Here is a 20115-nt window from a genome sequence, read left to right on the forward strand (position 1 = left end):
TGATGGACTCTTTTTTACTTCTGTTTTTATGTCATTCTTAGTGGGAGGGCTGCTTATTGCTCTCAATTTGTTTGATTTTTTTTTTGTGTTATAATACATGCATATTATTGGAGCACTGTTAGGAATAAGTGGACCTGGTTTTCTTGGTTATGTAACTCCCCATCATTGTTTATTAACATGAAAATTAGAAACTTCTGTTTTCCTTGCTTTTAGGAATTGGCATGGGACTTGGCTAATAATGACACTGAGGTTCTGAATGCAAAGAACTATATCCATATTTGTGTTGTTTTCAAGCCATATGTTGAAAGGGCTTTGATTTAAGGTGCAGCAAATAATAACAATGAGCCAGGATTGATTTTGTTTTCAGTGTATTCTGTTCTTCTGGATTACTTCTCTGGTCTCTTTCTACTCTTGGAAAAGAGGTGTGAATATAGAGAAGTGCTGCAGAGAAAAGTAAATCCAAAGTATACACCAGACATGTGCAGTCAGTTCATGTTGCATTTCAATACGTAAAATTAATATGCACTCGCTACTTAAATAAGCATACCAAATGTTTTGATTTTTTTTTTTAATTATTTTTTCTTTCTTCATAGAATCTTTGTTGAGATTTTTTTTCAGTTGCTGGTGCTCTCTTGCCTCATGTTTTTTTTCATGATCATAACAATGTTTCAGGGTCTCGAGGCAGTGAAGGGAGTTGCTGGACTGGAGAGACACTTGTAGAAGCTGCTTTGTGGTTTTGTGTTGGGATTTGGAATTGCTTCTCATTCTCTTCCACCGCTCTGCTTCCTTTCCCCACCATGGCAGAAAGCAAGTTGCACAGAATAGAGGCATAGATATATGTAGGGAGGGAGTAGTACAGAAAGAAGGGAAAAATTCATCTTGGGATCTGTGTAAATCCCTGCAGAGTTTAGCTAACCCAGAGAACATATTATGTGTCAGATAACATGATTGTGATTATTACTTCTTAATTCACTGGTTTTCATATGCGTTTCTTATTGTCAAACCTGCATTGTTTTGTTTTGTTTTTTAAGGACCATGTTCTTGTAAACTGTACAACCCATAGCTCTAATTGGGTCTGTCATGACAGTAGCTTTGTGTTATGTAGGAGTTTGCTGTTTTTGCTGCTCGTTGAGCAGACTAACTTTATCCCTACATTTTTAATAATCTTTTGGGTTTGCAATATTAAGAAACACAAACCTGGAGAAAATCTGGCCTTTCAGAGCAACTTAGAGATGTGGCTTGGGGTATATTCTTCATGTTCAGAATGTTAAAGATAAAAATTTTACAAAAGCATTCAAGAGCCTTGAGAGGAAGTGGGAGAGGTGGGATAGCATCTGTTCTTACACAAAAGGATGTGTTCCATTCACATTTGTCATTTTGCTTGAGCTGCAACATGCTGTTAGGTTATCAAGACAAATTCCATGATGCATGTGATAGATAAGAATTCTCCCTCGATAAGGAAAGACACATTGGAAAATACTAGAAACTGAATGTTAAGTCTGGTAGGTCCAAGTTTGGCCTAATCATTGTGCCTGTTAGCAAAATGTGCAAGTTGGACACAAGCACTCCACAAGCTGTGGAGTAGGCTATGCCTTGAAGCAGTGTCATTTCCTTACCTTCTGTTGCCACTTGAAACCAAGATGCAAGATTGCATGTGCAGTTTAATTTGATCTGATCCTGTATAGATGTTTACTTCAACAGGAATGTTGTGAGAAACACTTAGTAGCGTTATCAAAACTGATTGTGGTGCATCACGGGGAAACTGGGGAAAAGGATACAGCACTGCTCATTGAATCATTGCAGTTGGAAAGACCTCTGAGATCACCCAGTCCAGCCACCAGCCCATCACACCTCAGTGCCACATCCACACAGCTCTTGAACACCTCCAAGGACGGTGACTGCACCACCTCCCTGGGCAGCCCATTGCTCTTCTGCACCAGTTCCAGGCCCTGCTGAAAGGTGTGATGATTCTCAGCTGATCTTGGCCGCAAGCACTGCTTTCGTTGTGGCAAATAGGTGATAGATACACCTATTTGCTATGTATATAGATATGTATATATATATGTGTGTGTGTGTGTGTGTGTGTGTATGTGTGTATATACGCCCAATCTCTGCGATGGAACTTGGCATGCCCGCTGTTCACCTTCCCCAGTGAATGCTTAGCCGTGGGCCTCCCCGCCCCTAGAGGGCGCTTCCAACACCCCAGCCGAGGGCTCAGCGGCCTCCCGGCCTGGCCCGCCTCCCGCGGCCTGCCCCGCTGCAGTTCCGCGCTCCGCCAGCCCTCCGGCCTCGCTCCGAGCTCTCGCGACTATGCTGCTCGTCCGCGGGCCGGCCCTGTGCTCCGCGCTGCGGCGGGCAGCGCCCTGCGGCTTCGCCTCCTTCCACTGCTCCGCCCGCCGCCCCCGCGGCGCCCGCGTCGCTGTGGTGAGTGAGGCGGTAGAACGGCGCAGCACAGCAGGGGGAGGAAGTTGGTTTGCGCGCTGGTAGCGTCCATCCGGCCCCGTTCCTGTGCTGGTGAAAGGGCAGCGGGGCTCGGTGCTGGGGTGGCGGTGGGAGGGCTCGGCGTACCGTGAGGCCTGGCTGAGACGAGCGGCAGTTGAGTGGTAAAGCTGCTCTTGGAATAGCGCACCTCCGAGAGAGCCAGGTCACGGTAGGAATTTATGTAAAATTGGGCTTCTGTGGAGCCTGGAGTTGAGTTCTTTACATAGAACTTTGCAGTTAGGATGACAGAGCACTGGAACAGGCTGCACAGAGGTTGTGAAGTCGCCTTCTGTAGAGATACTCAAGACCTGTCTCGACGTCTATCTGTGTGACCTACTGTAGTGTACCTGCTTTAGCTTGGACTTGATTAGCTCCTGAGGTTCCTTCCAACCCCCTGCTTCTCTAATTCTGTGCGTTACAGAGAGCTCAATATGAATGCTGACGTTTTAGCAAACCATCACCCTTCAAATAGAGACTGGAAAACAGACTTTATTGTTGACATTAGCCATGTAAACTTCTGACTATAGTACAAGGTACTTTTTGTAACTAGGAAGGTACTGGCACAGCAGAAGAGAACAGTGCTTTAGTATAGAATCATAGAATTGTTAAGGTTGGAAAGACCTCTAAGATCACCCAGTCCAACCAGCAGCCCATCACACCATGCCCACAGCCCATGTCCCTCAGTGCTACATCCACACAGCTCTTGAACACCTTCACGGATGGTGATTCCACCACCTCCCTGGGCAGCCTGTGCCACTGCCTCACTGGTCTTGAGAAGTGGTTCCTAATATCCGACCTGGTACTCCATTCCCTTTCATCGCTGTTACCAGGGAGTAGAGGTCAACCCTCATCTCATCACACCCTCCATTCAGGTGGTTGTAGAGAGCAATAACGTCTCTCCTAAGCCTCATCTTCTCCAGATTGAACAATCCAGCTCCTTCACCCACTCCCCGTAAGTTCTCCAGACCTCTCACACCTCTTTTGCCCTTCTGTGGATTCACTCCAGGGCCTCATTGTCTTTCTTGTAGTGAGGAGCCCAGAACTGAACACAGCACTGGAAGCACAGCCTCATCAGTGCCGAATACAGAGGGATGATCACCTCCCTAATCCTGCTGGCAACACTATTTTTGATACAACCCAGGATTTTAAGGAGTTTCAAGAACATTTAGCAAGTGTTGTGTAAAGAAGATAAGTACAGGACAGTTGCTTTTGTGTTTATTCATTCTGTGCTCACCAAAAGATGTAGTAAAAATGTAAAAAGTAAAGATCACTTGTAAATATCTGAGCAATGAAACTGTAGTTAACTGTAGTTAATGTGGACAACAAAATGTTGTCTGATCTAGTGAAGAGGTGGTGGGACATCAAGACTGATAGCAGAGAACTGGATGTGAAAAGCTGACAGCCCCTCCAAATCCCAAGTTTCTAACTAAGACAGTTTCTGTTCATGTATCTGTGATTAAAAAAAAACTTTCAGATTTCAGAAATACAAGGGTAAAGCCAGGAGGGAAGAGGGGAAATGGACTCTCTTCAACTGGATTTTTTCCTTGGAGAAAACGGAACCGAAACTCAGAAGTGTTTGTGTATATACTTTCAAGAACCAGAGAGCACTTCGGATTGTTTGTTTGTTTGTTCTCACAACTTTTTTTTTTTTCCTTTTTTAATCCTTCTTTTTTTTCTACTTTGTGAAAGATTCCCTCCAGCCATACAAGAACAGCTTATTGCTTTGTGCTTTTTCATCTCCTTTGCGTTATGAGCAAACTGAAAATAATATTACCATGGTAGTAAAGTGTAGTTAACGTTTTCTAATTGGGTTGAAAGTGATTTAACTATTAATCGGTGATTTGGATCCTCAGACAAAACGCAGCAGCAGTTGTAAGTGCCATAATTGTGCTTCTAACCCACTTGGGTTTGATTTGCGTTTAGGTAAGAGCGTGTTTCACACCTTAATGACACTTGATACATCGAATGTATGGCACTCAAAATAACCCACTGCATTCATGATACTTTGCCAGTTTATAAACTCTGAGGAACAAGTACAAGAGCAAATAAATAAACTGTAGTTCTCTTTGAGTCCTGGCTGTCTGGGGTGGGTAGCTAAAAATAGGGAATGCCAGTTCTGCTGTATGTCAAATGGCAGTGCTGGGACTAATGGTGTGATGCTGACTGGCTTGGCAAAGAGCTTGTCCTGAAGTTATTTCTATTCTCCTATTTATTTCATTTGTGTTTTTAAAATTTAAGAAGGACTGTACAAACTTTTGTATCACTTGAAGTACTTGATTTTCCTATTGCAGGTCTTGTCTGGCTGTGGTGTCTACGATGGCACAGAAATCCACGAGGCTTCTGCGTAAGTTACCTTGTGAAATTGTGGGCTCAAAAGAAGTTTGCTTTATGTTAGAGAGACCCATTGAATTCATTTCTGCAATCTCTGGTGTTGAACTTTCCCTGAAAGATGTGGTATAGTTTTCCTTCAGAGTCCTGTTGTGGGTTTGTGAGGCTTTTGTCAAAGCATAACTGGGAGCTTGCATTGCATTCTTGCTATATGATCCCTGTCCAAAGATGCAGAGCACTGCAGGTGGTGCCAGAGCAATGAGTTAGAGACTTTTTCCTTCAGAGACAGAAATTCAGGCTTCCGGAATCAATTTCAGCAGAGATAAGTAGAGAGTTAGGTTCATAATTGTCTGGAATTTTCATCCTGGAGCTAAATTCAAAACTGTAGATGTTAATTCTCAAGTTGAATTGTTAACTCTTAATATTTGTTAATAAGAGATCTTTCACCTAGATTAAGTGTGCTCCTAGTGTTAATGGTGGGACTCTTCTATAACACCCAGGAATTTGCAATGAGAAAAGAAGTTTGTATGGTTCCTGAAGGGGAACACTGAGCAAAGAAACTTGTCTGTAGCTTTCCTGACCATCCCCCAGACTGACTTTCTGTTCTACTCTGAACTTTGGTGTTACACCAAAGAGGGGTGTTTCTTGCTCCCTCTTTTGCTCCTACTTTGATAGGATGTGTTCTTCCTCTTTTTTCAAAATCAGGTGGAATGTTTCTAGCGAGACATACAGGACAGATAAATGCTCTCTCCTAAGGTTTTCAGCACGTTTTGTTTCCGTTTTTGTAGCGTACTGGTACACCTTAGTCGTGGGGGAGCTGAGGTTCAGATGTATGCTCCAGATGTTCCTCAGATGCATGTCATTGACCACAGTAAGGGGCAACCAACTGAAGCTGAGTCAAGGTAAGGCCATGTTACTGTGATTCCTGTGACTCCTGGGTCTTCACCTTTGGTGTTTTTCAGAGGTAGCAGTCTGTAACTGAGCTGAGAGCCCTTTGCTGGCTGGCTTTAATAGCTTGATGCTAGCTGGTGCTTTGCTGGAGATTAAAAAGTAATAGTTCTGGTGGGTGCTGATATATCAAAAGCATCTATAGCTTCAGCTATTGAGTGCCACGTTTCTCACTTCCTCCCTTCCTCTGCCAAAACTTTCCTTATGCTCTTTTGTGTGCAGATGCTTAATTCGTGTCATTGTTTTATTTCTGGTTCTTGAAGGAATGTTTTAGTGGAATCTGCAAGGATTGCTCGTGGCAAAATCACTAACCTGGCTAAGCTTACGACAGTGGACCATGATGCTGTGATATTCCCTGGTGGATTTGGAGCTGCTAAAAATTTGTAAGTGTCGATTAAATATTATATTCCTTCTTTGTAATTCACACAGTAAAATCAAGGAGTAACAAATGGCTTTATTTAACACACGCGCAACTACTATTTAATAAGGAAAACTCCATTCAAATTGTTAAAGTAAGTGCTGTTTGTGATGGTTTCCAGTTATAATTCTTGATGGCACTAGCAGTATTGGTGAGAATTGGAGAATTTAGATAATGCACAACAAGTACTTTTCCCCCTGCCTTTGTGGTGATCCTTTTTGAGGTTGACTGAGGCAAGCAAAGGTAAAACTCCATTAGTTTCAGATGCTGCTAGTATTATCCTTCTTTTCCTTCATGGCAAAAAGTATTCTCTTGCATTAGTAACTATAAAATAATAACTAGTTCAGGAAAAAAAAAAAAGTATTAGCCACAAGGAATTCTAATTGTTTTGTTATTTTGTTGGCTTTGGGAAATTTGACTTACTTTATGAATTTTTCTGTGTCAGCATTGTTGTTCTTCTCAGTAATCCTAGAAAGCTAATTTAATACTTCTTTTATCTAGATGTTTATTTTAAATAAGTAGCTGTATGACATGCTAAAACCTTAGAAGTGAATCATTTTGACTAATGCATTGCTGGTCAACTGCAGCATTGTTCAACTTTTTCAGAAAGTTTTGTGTTTGTATTGTCCTCAAGAGCCAGGGCAGATAGACAGCCCTATTTGTAGATTTATGGTGAGGAATAAAGTTTCTTATTGTGGCAGATCTACATTTGCTGTTGATGGGAAAGATTGCAAGGTGAACACAGAAGTTGAACGTGTCTTGAAAGACTTCCACAAAGCGGGCAAACCTATTGGGTATGTATGTTGGTCAGATAGGGGTATTTGTTTGCACGTAGAGACCAAGTGTGTTTTGCAGTTGACATGTGTGGCTCTTATGCTGTAGCTAGAAAAAAAACAGCTTTTTTGTTTTATCAGTTGTAGCTTATTTTTAAAATGCTTTTTTTTCAAGGTGTGTGTGTGTGTGTGTAGGTGTTTGTGAGAGAAGACACTAAGAAAATGTTGAGTGGATGTTGCTTTGGTATGCTTTTCACATTTGTAAGACCGCATCCATTTGGGTCTTTCCAATCATGACCAAGTTTTGAAAGAGTGCCATCACAGCATTGTTTTTGTGATTCCCTTTGTTGTAGTCTTTGCTGCATTTCCCCGGTGTTGGCAGCAAAAGTTCTTTCTGGTGCTGAAGTAACTGTGGGCCATGAAGAGGAGGAAGGTGGCAAGTGGCCTTATGCTGGAACTGCAGGAGCCATTAAAGAACTGGGAGGAAAGCATTGTGTGAAGGAAGTAACTATATCCTTTCCTGTTAATTTCCACATGAAGAGTTCAGTAACGTGTCATTGTGGTAATGAATACATGCAGGATCTGTGCTTTTCTACTAACACTGTAGTTTAGTAGAGAATATATGGTTTGTAGCAGATAGCACGTGCAGAATAATATGTGATTAGAAAACATTGTCTTCTGTACCTAGCTGTGTAATCTGAAGTTCTCAGTTATTGCCAGAGATCTCCTTTGGACACCTGCTAACACAGACCAGAATTGCCAAGTGAATTTGTGCATAAAACTGGCATGAGATACAGTTCATCAGTTACCTTTGAGATATATATTTTTTCTTTTCCAGAAGGCTGAAGCTGTGTTCAAACTGTACTCAGAGAGAGGTGTTTTATTGCAATCAGTAGGTTCTATAAGTTTTCCTGTGTTCTTGATGATGTCATTCCTACAGATTGCTCTGGCAGTGGTTGTGTTTCAGGCAATATAGCTTCTACTATCTCAGGCTACAGGTTACAGCTGTCTTTATAGCTGAACTTGGAGGTGTCTGTTTATGGGATAATAGAGTTGTAAGGTTATGTCAGTGATGGTTTACTTTGCAGGTAGCATTTGCAAGGGAGTCACAGGCTGTGTTTTCCTTAACTTCTTTTTACGAAGCTCATGTGGATACCAAAAACAAAGTGGTGACTACCCCAGCATTTATGTGTGAAACAGAATTACATAAAATCTTTGATGGCATTGGGGCCATGGTAAAGAATGTGCTGAAATTAACTGGCAAATAAAACATCTATTTCTGACATGAAAAGCAAAAATGTTTAAGCTGAAGGTATAGTATTAACAGCTGTATGGACCAATGGAAGTATTTTCATCTGCTTTTCCTGTTCACAGTCTGATAATTGCTTTTATGAAGCTGATCGACTCCCAGCTGTGCTGCAGGGCTTTTGTGAAAGAGCTGCCTGTGGGAGGGCTTACACTATGCAAACAGTCTGGCCTGGGACATTGAGCATTCTCTTGAGCTTTTTCAGCTGGAGGGAGCTGTGCAGATGTGTTTGGCAGCAGTTGTCACAGTGCACCAGTATCAAGTCATTTCCTTGAGAACAAATAGCAACTGAAGTTTCTTTCAGAAATGGGAGGAGAATGTGTTGTAGAGACACAGCAGATGCAGTGCCACTATATCTATCCAGTGGATGAAGAATGGTAGTAGAGTGGAATTAGTGTATAATTCATTGTTGATGTGCTCAGATCTGTATCTGTGAACTATAAGCCAGGGCCAGCTGACTCCGTATTTTCCACATCCTACTGTTGGCTTAATTACAAGATTTAAGTTTTCCTCTTCCATGTTTTCACCAAGGAGTCATTCTGAATATCAGCTTCTTAGCTGTCACAGTACTAGCACTTGGAAAAATTCATCCATTGGCCCATCTTAGCTGAAAAGGTCTTGAAAGGGAGGAGAGAAAATCTGCTGATGCGACGCACAATTTTTAAGGATAATGTCCTTATTGAAGTAGTTGCACAACTAGCAAATGGATAGGAGAAAAAAATCTGAAAATACACTCACTTTCCCTGCTTCAGAGTAGTAAAACTTTCTCCAAAGGAACGCTGAATGTCTAAAATAATGGTGTATAAATAAATCTGTCTTTATCTCATCCTTCATCTTTGTTTCATAACTGCCTCTGATTATTTGTTTATACATGCTAGCTGTTCTTCTGCTTTTCAGTTCCCTTTACATATTTGAGGTATTTTTAATATACGGAATCCAAAATCTCCTTCCTCACCTTCCAAGCTACTTGCCACCTTTCTATTCATCATGAAACAACATTTCTCAAGTCTACACAAACAGAAAGACGCCCTTCCTTTTATGTAAAGACATGCTGAAGGAAATCCCTATCTTTCAGGGATAGTTGTGTGTTTCATAAATTAGACCTACAAGACTTAGAGTGGATTGGAAATACTGTCTATGGCTGAAGAGTCACTAAGGATATGGAATGATAGTTTTTACTGTTGGGAAGAAAGGAGGAATGAAACAGAATGGACATTATCAGTGTGCTTGGTGAGTGTTCATGAAGAATGTGTTCTTGCTTCTCGACCATTTTAGCACACGATCCATTCTTTGTCATTAAAAGTCACGTTGGATTTAGGTGGTCTGAAGTTGCCCTCCAAAGGCTTTGTTTTCTTCAAGGGCTGCATAGACATCCTTTGTACAGATCACAGACTCCAGTGTGGTTACTAAGAAATCGTGCACTGTCGTCATGGCAGCAGACATGGTTCACAAAATGGATTTTGGACATATTCTGAAACAGTGATTGGTGTTCAGCTTGTGCATCACATTCTGTGGGAAATTTCAGTAGTTAGTAGGTAACAGAGTATAAAACGCTGTCCATGTGTAATTCAGTGCAAATCAAAACTTTCTTCCATAAGCTTTGTACACAAGTGGAAACCTATACTGTCAGTTTTATACAGAGAGGCTTAGGAGAAAATGGGAGAAGGCCTAAATATCATAGAAAATCTGCAGGTTTCATTTGAATTGAAGAAACTTAGGAATTTTCCAAATAAAATGTAAACATATTTTTAAAATGTTGCTACCTTTCCCACATCTCCAGGAATTTTATAAGAAATGCGGTAACATCAGAAATTACCACAAATCAGAGGTAGTATTCAAATCTCCAGAGCAGCTGCCTGTGCACTGTCATCTGTATGAGTGATGTAAATTGAGCTCAACTTTTCCTCTTGGGAACTATAAGTTAAGTCTTTGTATGAGCAACACTTGCCATAGCAGGGCTGCGTGTATGAAGATGGGATTTCTCCTATCAGCAGTACCTAGTAAGTGCACCTTTAGTGGCATAAACCTTTGTTTTTCTCTTGCTTAGATTCAGATGTGCTGAGAAAGAGAAGATATTTTGAAGAGATTGCTCCTATCATATGGAGTTGTTGTAAGTTAGTTCGAGGATCATCCAGGTGGTGCCTCTTTTGGCCTCTTACAGTTGCAGAATCATTGAATACCCCAAACTGGAGGGTACTCACAAAGATCATGCAGTCCAACCCCTGGCTCCACACAGCACCACCCAGATCAAACCCTATATCCAAGAGTGTTGTACAAATGCTTCTTGACTGCTGCCTTGGGGAGCTTTCAACCTCTGGTGAAGAACCTTTTCCTAAACCCCAACCTGACCATCTCCTGCCGCAGCTCCATGCCTTTCCTTTGGGTCCTGTTACTGTCACCAGGGAGCAGAGATTGGCAAGAACTCTTCTGGCCTCTGAGATTCTTTCTTGAATAGTTACTCAAATAACAAAAGCTACTAATAATCCACTGTATGCCATTCTAGGCAGATACAGTGTTGGTCGTGTTAATTGCTGAGTTACTGATTTCCAGGTCAGAATATCACAAAAACTTATGCTTAGAATCAAGGTTGCAAATTTGAAAGGCACCTAATTTGATGTGTTATCTCACCTAGCAGTAATGCAAGAGCAGACAGTACTCTAAAGTGGTGATTTCAGTATTGCTGCCTGTTTGAGTGCTACAGTTCTAAGCTCTAATGAGAGCCCCTAAGAAAGCAGTTTCTACTCTCTGCCTGTAACCTTTTTCTAGGCAATTACAAAAAAAAAAAACCAAAAAAGAACTCCCCATATAGTATTGTCAGTGCTGGAAGCACCCATAAAAGACAAAATACTATTTTCAGAAATAATTCATTTCAGAATATCTTTCTACCTTTCTCTTACTAGAGAGATTTTTAAGAATGAAATAATTGGCTGCCTTTACTTCATTTGGAGAGGCTGTAATTCCACAGTGCTGTACGGAATGCTAACTTCCAACACACGTTTTTTTAAGGTTTTGTGTTTTTAGAATGTTGTTTGACTTTGGTGGGAAATATAAGATTGTCCTTTTGGCCTTCAGCAAGCGTAGATTTAGAGGGGAATTCCACGTACACTTAAGAGATTAATGCAGCATTTGCCAAGTTGGGTTTTTCCTTTCATTCTCTAGGGATGTTTGGAGCTGCTTAGGGGGTTGCTAATTTCAACTAAGTGGACAGAAATTTGTGACTGATACGTTTTGTTAAGTGCTATCAGAAATGAAAGTGAAAAAGTGTGCGTTCTCCAAGCCTCCACAAGGAGGCATGCAGTATCTGGCTTATGGACCTTTTGATTTTTGATCACAGAATCACAGAATTGCAGGGGTTGGAAGGGACCTCCAGAGATCATGGAGTCCAACCCCCCTGCCAAAGCAGGTTCCCTACAGCAGGTCACACAGGTAGGCATCCAGGCAGGTCTTGAACATCTCCAGAGAAGGAGACTCCACCACCTCCCTGGGCAGCCTGTTCCAGTGCTCCGTCACCTCACTGTAAAGAAGTTCTTGTGCACATTTGTGTGGAACTTCCTATGCTGCAGTTTCCAGCCGTTTCCCCTTGTCCTGTCTCCACTCACCACTGAAAAGAGTCCGGCCTCGCCATTCTGCCCCCCACACCTTAGGTATTTATAGACCTGGATCAGGCAAAAATCGTTCTTACTGAAACAGAGTGGCAGGGTTTGAGAGTCTCTCAGTTTTTCCCCTGTGGTTTGTGGTGACAAGAGAACATTTGTCAAGCAAATGCCCAGCAGAGAACACTTTGGGAACAATAGTCGGTGCAGGTTTTCACCCAGCTGTCAGGCATAATATTCCAGCTGTGGTTTCTAATGGCATTTTTATGTTAATATTTTGGACACGTGGAGAGAGTCAAACAAGTACTGGTCCCTACTTGTTTAACGAAAAGAAATAGAAGTCCCATTCTGTTATAGTGAATGCATTTGTCCAGCTCTCTTCTTAAGACCCATTTCTTTTCCACTGTGACTACTTATTTATCCCCATGAAAGGATACTATCAAATATGCTTGCATTAAGCTATGGAACTTTCCCACGATATGATTAGCATTGAAAAATGAGATGAATTTTGTAGTGTCTTAAAAGTACATGATGCTGTAGTTTAGGTTTTTTAAATAATGATACTTTTATAGAAAAGATGACATAAAAACAAGATTTGTAAGGAGGGACTTTTGTCATGCCAAGTAATACTCTTGGGAGGAAACAAACTGTTTTTCAAGGGTTTGTGGGTTTGCAAGCCAGCACTGTCTTATAGGAGGTTGTGGCAAGGTGGGGGTCAGTGCTTCTCCTGCATAACTAGCAATAGGACTGGAGGGAGTGGCCACAAGTTGCACCAGGGGAGATTCAGGCTGGACATTAGGAAAAATTTCTTCTCTGAAAGATTGGTGAGGCAGTGGCACAGGCTGCACAGGGAGGTGGTGGAGTCACCATCCCTGGAGGTGTTCAAATGCCGTGTGGATGTACTGAGGGACATGGAGGATGGGGAAATATCACAGATAGGTGGATGGTTGGACTAAATAATCCTGTAGGTCTTTTCCAACCTGTATAATTCTATTAACTGTGTGTATACATTGGAAAAAAAAAAAAGAAGTTTGTCTGCTTAGATAATCATCCACCTGCAGATAATTGAAGTTATCTGCATTCCAAGCCTGCAGTTGTTGGTTCAAGCTGTCTTTTTTTCTCCTTGCTATGGTTTGCAGTGGCTGAGGGAAAGCCTTTGTTTTATTGTATGGGTCAGCCTCAGCCCTCAGAAGAGTTAGAGAGCTGATAGTTGGATATGTTTTACAAGATGATTTCAGAGCTTCTGGGAAAAGAGGCAGTGTGAGAGGGGAAGAGAAGGGACTAAGCTTGGGCGATCTCAGAAACTGAAACAGAAGTTGCAACAAGGATTGCATTATCCATAGTGATGTAATTTCCTTTATATTTAGAAAATGCCTATTCTCAGCATTATTTTGTTCAACTGCTGAGTAGCGTGCTATGTGAATGAGTGCTCTTAGACTTAGCTGAAATAACAGTGAAAATTCTACACCAAACATATCACGTTCATGCCTTGCTGATGAGATCTGTATGGGCCATTTCTCTTGTGTCATACAGAACTGAAAGGAGGTCAGTGACAAGTATTAGAGTTACCTCACTGTAAAATTAGATAGTCTACAAGATAAGCAAACAAACTCCTTTTTGTTTCTGTCACTTCTGTCACTGTCACACATGAAAAACTTGCTTCAACAGTCATTCTTTTGCAAGAATAATTCACAAAGATCACTGAAGAATTTCTTTAAGGTATAGACAGCTATTCTGTGTTCTGTGCTTTTGTGGCCTCCAAAGGTACTGCAACTGAGGGAAATGGAAGGGGCCTCGAAGATCAACTATTTCCAACCCCTGCCATGAGCAGGGCTGCCCCCCACCAGTTCAGGCTGCCCAGGGCTCCATCCAACCTGGACTTGAGCACCTCCAGGGCTGGGGCACCACAGCTTCTCTGGGCAGCTGTGCCAGCACCTTACCCCGCCCTCTCGGTGAAAGATTTCCCCGACATCTCATCTAAATCTTCCCTTTTTTAGTTTAAAACTCTTCCCGGGTCCTATCAAAATTGAGATTCTGCCTTCTTAATGTATGAATTGTTCTGCTCCTTTGTTTTCAAAGCTATCCCTCTAGTTCATAGTGAAACTCTGGAAAACGGAAGCAGTATGTGCTGCTCATGCTGTAAGACATTTGCTCACCACATCATCACGTGGGTGAAGGAGGACACATCAAGGTTTGGCAGTAATTCACATGTTCCCTTGCAGTCCTATAGGAAAGCTGAATGCTAGTAATGTGTTACTATTGAGAATGGCATTAACTACAGCTATGGGAAAATATAATAAACAGGGATGTTTAAGCATCCCAAGTGCCATTGCAAATCTGATCAATAAAAAAGTATGGTTGCAGAGGATATCAAGAGCTCATCCAGGCTTCTTCCCCCCACTCTGCATTCCTCCAGCCATCAGCTGCCCCTGTGCTTACTGTGATTCATGCCAGCTTGCAAGGGCCAGGGAGAATCACTTCTAGGGTTGAAGAAGGGCTTGAGGAATTTGGAGCTTCCTCATAAGCATCAGCCAGTCCATTGGCAGCTTTTGAGCATACCTCTGAGCTGTCTGCCTTCACAGCAGTGAGGCACTGTTGTAGCCCTGCATGGCCTACACTTATGTAAGTAATTATTTGTCCAATAAACTTTTTTGCACCTGTATGGTCACACAGTGTCCACAAGTGATTGGAGAGGCTCATATTGTTCACAGGCCTCAGCACCTTTTGAAAAGTAGATGGCTGCTTAAAGGGTCTGCTGGATTTCAGAAATCACACAGAAGTCACAGCCCTTGAGATGGGAGCAAGGAACTCAGAGTTCTGGGACCTATGGACCTGTACAGATCCCAGCTTTCCGACCTACTGATAGAACAAGGAGATTAGCAAACTGTTAGTACAACTGGAATACAAATACAGAACTTTGATGTGATACCAAGCCATTGCTTTTAGCAGTTGTTGGTTTTTTTGTTTGTTTGTTTTGTCACTTTTTATTTTTAATCAGTTTTCATTTTGAAAAATACACAGAATCTGAGACAAACCTCTGGAGGGTAAGACGACAAAGGGAAGATCACAGTATGTACAATTCTCATATTCAGATCTTTTCCTGAAGTGGGACCAGAGGTGATAGACAAAGCTGCTCTGTACCCACAGCAGTTAAAAACCAACTGAGCTTTCCTGCAGCTGCAAGTGGAATGTTGTCTCACTTCCCCACCATAGATAGCCCTTTGCTAAAGAAGGTTAAAGCTAACAGTCTCTTTTACCTTAATGGATACCATTTAAAGCCCTATTTTATACTGTTTCTTTTCTTGCAAAAACAATCCTATCTTTCCTTTGGAAAGAGGGTGAGTTGTTCCAAATCCGGATGACTCGATGTGCATTCTTCTCAGTCACTCTCTTCTGTCTGCCACAATGACTGCATCGCTCTCCCTGCGGGACAGGGTGAGTAGTTCAACAGAATCTCACTTCTGCAATAGTGCTGTTGCTGCAGTTCTGGCTTGAAACAAAGCTTAGCCATTTCCTGATAATATTCTTATTCAGGATCCTTTCAATCTTAGTTTACGCAGGACATCTTATGCTACCTGGATTGGACATTTTAAGAACTCATTTCATTTGCATGGGTGTTGCCTACTACACGTGGGTAAGTGCTACAATCATTTTTGACCAGATTCTGAAATTTCTTCCAAAAGGTACCATTTTTAAGTTAGGAACATTATCACAGTAAGAATTTCTTCTTGCGCAGTTCCAGCTTACAAATAGAGCTTTTATACGACGACCACTTTTACTTTTCTGTGCTTCATGGCAAAAAGAAAATGCTGAATTTGGCCTTCTAAAGCCTCTGGTTTATAAGGAAGTGATTTGTTATACTGCATCACTTCCTTCTTCTGCACTGATATTCTCTGAACTTTCACCATCATCTCTGTCAGCTTCACCCTTCTGATGAAGAAATAGTCCATTTCTTTTGGAAAAAAATACTTCTGATGACAGACCATGACGCTTGGCAATAAAACAGAAACTCAAGTTTCACAAGATTTCCATCCTTATGTTTCATGACGTGAGCCTCTTCCTACTTCCATGTTTGATCTGACAGAGAGTAGTTGTCTCTTCTCCTGCTTTCAATTCTCCTGAAGGACAGCAGATGAGTTCTTAGGTGAAAAATCTCACAAGGTCTGACAGTGTGTGACCTTGTAGCTTCGTGAGCCTTTTATCTTGTCATTAAATCAGAGTCACAACATTCAGAATAAAAACTTTGTACTAGCAGCACTAACGCTGGGCTCCAGGAACAAATGAAAAGCAAGCTATGAGCTCAGCTGCATTTGGTTTTCTGGAACACCAAATAGAAGACATAAGCACCTTAGTGCTGGGTCCATGTTCAGATGATGGTGTTTATTTCATGTGGCTCTGGAGCAGTTGTCATGCTGATCTTACAGAGCTGTTCTCCCTAGTAAGGCTCTGTTTTCTGGACAGCTTCCAAGGGAAAGAAGGTCAGCTTCCCCAGGTACAGGTGACAAACCCCTAGTGCCACCAAGAGATGAAAAGAGAGGGGAAACAGATCCAGATGTGGTGCATCACCAGCACTTCTCAAGGAAATCTGAGCGTGTCCTGGAAAGTTAAAAAAGAGAAGATCTGCAGGTAACCAGTGACTTGACAAGGAACTCTTTTGGATTTTGTGTAATATAGTTTATATAAATGCCCTCCAGGAAAACTGACAATAAATAAAATCCTGTGGATTTTGGCTTGTTTTCAAAATTTTAATTTTTCATAGAATCACCAAGGTTGGAAAAGACCTCCATGATCATCCAGTTCAACCATCCACCTACCACTATTATTTCCCCACTGCCCATGTCCCTCAGTACAACATCTGAGTGTTTCTTGAACACCTCCAGGGATGGTGACTCCACCACCTCCCTGGGCAGTCTGTGCTGCTGCCCCATTGCTCTTTCTGAGAAGAAATTTTTCCTAACATCCAACCTGAATCTCCCCTGTCACAACTTGTGGCCACGTGTGTGAGTGTTTGTACCATCCAGAAAAACCTGCTTCAAGGTACTCTGACAAATAATGTTTTTTTTCTTTCCTAAAAGTGCTACAGCCACTCAGCATCAATCAGTATAGCTTCCATTTCTAGATGGCTGGGAATACTTATTTAGAATCCTGATAGAGCAGCAACAAAAAGACTATTAAATAAATTATAATTCTTCAAAGTGAGAGCCTGAGATAGGCATTTTGATTGAGAGTCCATGAAAAAAGGCAATGAACATTAAAAAGCTCAGGCCATGGATGCACAGACAGCAGTAGCACTGGGTCATGCAATGGGTGCATGAGCAATCGTGGTTTGGCACATGACCCAGAGCGGCCCTCCCACAGCTGTACCTGCAGCCCATGCTGAATGTAGTCCACAAGCAAAGAGAACAATTTTGACCCCCTGACTAAAATAGTACAGAATTTTTTCCCCGTCACTGTTTAGGTTGAAGCCCTTCTCTGCAAAGGTGAAGCTGTATGTTGTTTTCTACACTAATTTTTAGGCTGCTCCTTTTGCTGTGGTATCTCAGCTCCTCCAGGCTTCCAGTGTGTCACAGCTGTTAGCTTGGATGTGATTTTCTTCCCTCCATTCTGTAGGAGTATGTTGTATATAAAAGAAGTTGATGCTGGCAGCTGTCAGTAACACCTTGATGTAGATGTAAGGTTATAGCAAGTGACCTCTGCTAGGCTCATGCATTTTCATTTCTGAAACAAACTCTAAATAAGTTTTTTATTGAGCCAGAAGGACTCTCCCAAGAAATGATGGCATTGAATTGACAGTGAAATCAGGCTCTTTAAAATAATAAGGAAAAAAAAAATCAACCAAGCAAACAGATGAACAGAAGCGAAGTGGTGAAACAGTTCAGCAATATTTCTGCTTTGTTAAAAAAGAAAAAATAAAAAACTCTGCTCACCTGGTTGTAATGACTGCATAATGTGAAAGCTATTTCTGCGTATAGTCTCTTTGCTCTCAACAGCTCATTTAACATTGCTAAATCCCTTCCAAAATGGCAACTGGTACAAAACAAAACATTTCCCACCTTTCTTAAGAAATAACTGATAACAATAATAACAAAAAAGTGAGAAGTGTGCCTAACATTATTCTCTAAAAGATTGTTGCCTAAAGGAAATATCTTTTTCATTTTCAAAATGTTATGTTTCAAAAGTTAGGCTTTTGCCCTTTCCCCAAACCCCTCCAATCTATCAGTCAGTATAGAACTCTTTAGCTGCTTAAAGTGTGTGATTCAGTTTGCCCCACTGCAAAGCTGAATTGCTTGAATAGCTTCTCTATTTTTTTTTTTTTCTTCCTCAGTTGAAAACCTTTTCATGTTAATTATTGTTTCTGCTGAGGAAAAGTTGCCAGAGTTTTCAACCAAGCCAAAAAAATACACAATTATCTCATTTAAATGCTGCCATTTTTATACCCCCACTATTTACCTTTTGTTTTCAGAAAGTTCCCTTGCTGCAACATTAAACAGCTTGACCCTTGCTTATACCATGTTTCCTGTGGAAGGCGACAGCCAGAGATATTCAAGCTCCTGTTCTATCTGCCTTTACAATGTTCTTCTGTAATGCTGTGCCACTGATGGTGTATGATGCCATCTTAAATGTAACTTCATATGCTTTAAAGACCTCTAAGCCTACAAGATGAGTTATCTTAGATCTAAAATCTCTGCTCAGAGAGGTTGTGGATGCCCTGTCCCTGGAGGCATTCAGGATGTGGCTCTGGGCAGCCTGGTCTGGTGGTTGGCGACCCTGCACATAGCAGGGGGGTTGAAACTAGATGGTCATTGTGGTCCTTTTCAACCCAGGCCATTCTATGACTCTATGATAAAAAGAATGCTACCTTCAATTTTTAAAGTTTTTTTGTTTCCTAGGAAATATAAATCTGAAGGTGTCTGCATGCTGGACAGTCTTTCTCTATTGCATTTACACAATTGAATACACAGAATCTTTAGCAGGGTCAATGGTGATAGGACAACGGGAAATAATTTCACACTAAATGTGGGGAATTTATATAAGGAAGAATTTTTTTTACAGTATAGGTGGTGAGGCACTGGCACAGGTTGCCCAGAGCGGTGGTGGATGCCCTGTCCATGGGGACATTCAAGGTCAGGCTGGAGCAACGTGATGTAGCTGTAGGTGTCCCTGTTCATTGCAGGGAAGTTGGGTTAAATGACCTTTAAGGACCCCTTCCAACTCAATGTTATGACTTTGTGGAGACCACTGGCACTTTAATATGTTTCTTTCTGTGGTCTCTCTCTGTGTTAGTGGTGAAGATGTTTTTCCCTGTTCAAGCAGCTGTACCTAAGTTTGTATTTTGCTTGATGTGTCTTGGACTTTCTCTATTCAGCACAGCTTATCTATCTATCAATTTCAAATTAAAGCAATTTAATTCAATTAATTTGATTAAAGCTAATCACTTAGGCACTTAGCAGGTAAAGGATTATTGCCTTACCGGAATACTCATGTTTCTCCTCAGTGCCAGGTGAGTCTGGGAAAAACAACCCATGATAATCAAAGTTACTTGTTTTAGCTTAGGAAATAGGTACCAATAATCAGTGTAAGGGTTAGTATTTCTTCTGGGAAAGAACGTTTGTCAAACAAAACCTTAAATTTGGTCACAAAATTAAATCAGAGGAAAAGATGCTTTACAGATCCCAAAAATGAGTTGATGAAAACAGTTTGGTTCTGCATTTTCAAATAAATAAAATAAAATAAAGCAAAATAAGTTATTAATTTTGAAAGCTGCAGCACATTAATTTTGCTGAATATAAGTATTTCACTTTACATTTCTAAAACATTTGTCTCTTGAGAATTACATGCTTTAAAACAAGGATATTGATATTGTTCATATTGCTTGAAACCAAGTGTTTATTTCAAGCTGAATGAAATGTGTGGTTGACCGCAATGAAAGTTTCCAGCTGATCTCTTCAAGCAACTTCAACAAACAAGGATTTGTTTTGATTTTTATCCCTCTTCTTACTTTGCTTTATTTAGTCAGTCAGCTGGTCAAACCAAATACCCCACCATTCACTGGCCACACATATAGGCAATGCAAGCAAGTTGCTTGAGTTGCTGGCATTGTTTAAGCACGTGTTGTGGTCTTAGTTGCTTTCCTAGGAAAGAAAAATAATATTCTCATGGTATGAGTCCAGCCTTGCAATCAGATCCAGGTCTTCCAGACCAGGGAAAAGATAATTAACAACCATCTTGTCATCTGGAACCTGGACTTTGGATTACCAGCAATCTGCT

The 20115-nt window shown here is 41.3% G+C and overlaps 1 protein-coding gene across 1 annotated transcript; it reads left to right on the plus strand.

The window, feature by feature from the left end:
• The first annotated feature begins 2209 nt into the window (after positions 1–2209).
• GATD3 (glutamine amidotransferase class 1 domain containing 3) lies at positions 2210–9066 on the plus strand. The gene is made up of 7 exons (XM_048956198.1): positions 2210–2424; positions 4773–4825; positions 5598–5711; positions 6021–6140; positions 6877–6969; positions 7302–7458; positions 8088–9066. The coding sequence occupies exons 1-7, from the start codon at positions 2311–2313 to the stop codon at positions 8214–8216; spliced, it is 780 nt and encodes a 259-aa protein (XP_048812155.1). The 5' UTR covers positions 2210–2310; the 3' UTR covers positions 8217–9066.
• The last annotated feature ends 11049 nt before the right edge of the window (positions 9067–20115 follow it).

The sequence above is a fragment of the Lagopus muta genome, chromosome 1, assembly GCF_023343835.1.
Source record: "Lagopus muta isolate bLagMut1 chromosome 1, bLagMut1 primary, whole genome shotgun sequence".
In the NCBI taxonomy this organism is placed as follows: Eukaryota; Metazoa; Chordata; class Aves; order Galliformes; family Phasianidae; genus Lagopus; species Lagopus muta.

What these genes read in the sequence shown, in the direction of transcription:
- GATD3 (XM_048956198.1), top strand. Translation starts at nt 2,311, where the DNA reads ATGCTGCTCGTCCGCGGGCCGGCCCTGTGCTCCGCGCTGCGGCGGGCA. An exon ending in GCGGCGCCCGCGTCGCTGTG is followed by an intron (nt 2,425 to 4,772) that starts GTGAGTGAGGCG and finishes TTCCTATTGCAG; the next exon opens with GTCTTGTCTGGCTGTGGTGT. An exon ending in GAAATCCACGAGGCTTCTGC is followed by an intron (nt 4,826 to 5,597) that starts GTAAGTTACCTT and finishes CCGTTTTTGTAG; the next exon opens with CGTACTGGTACACCTTAGTC.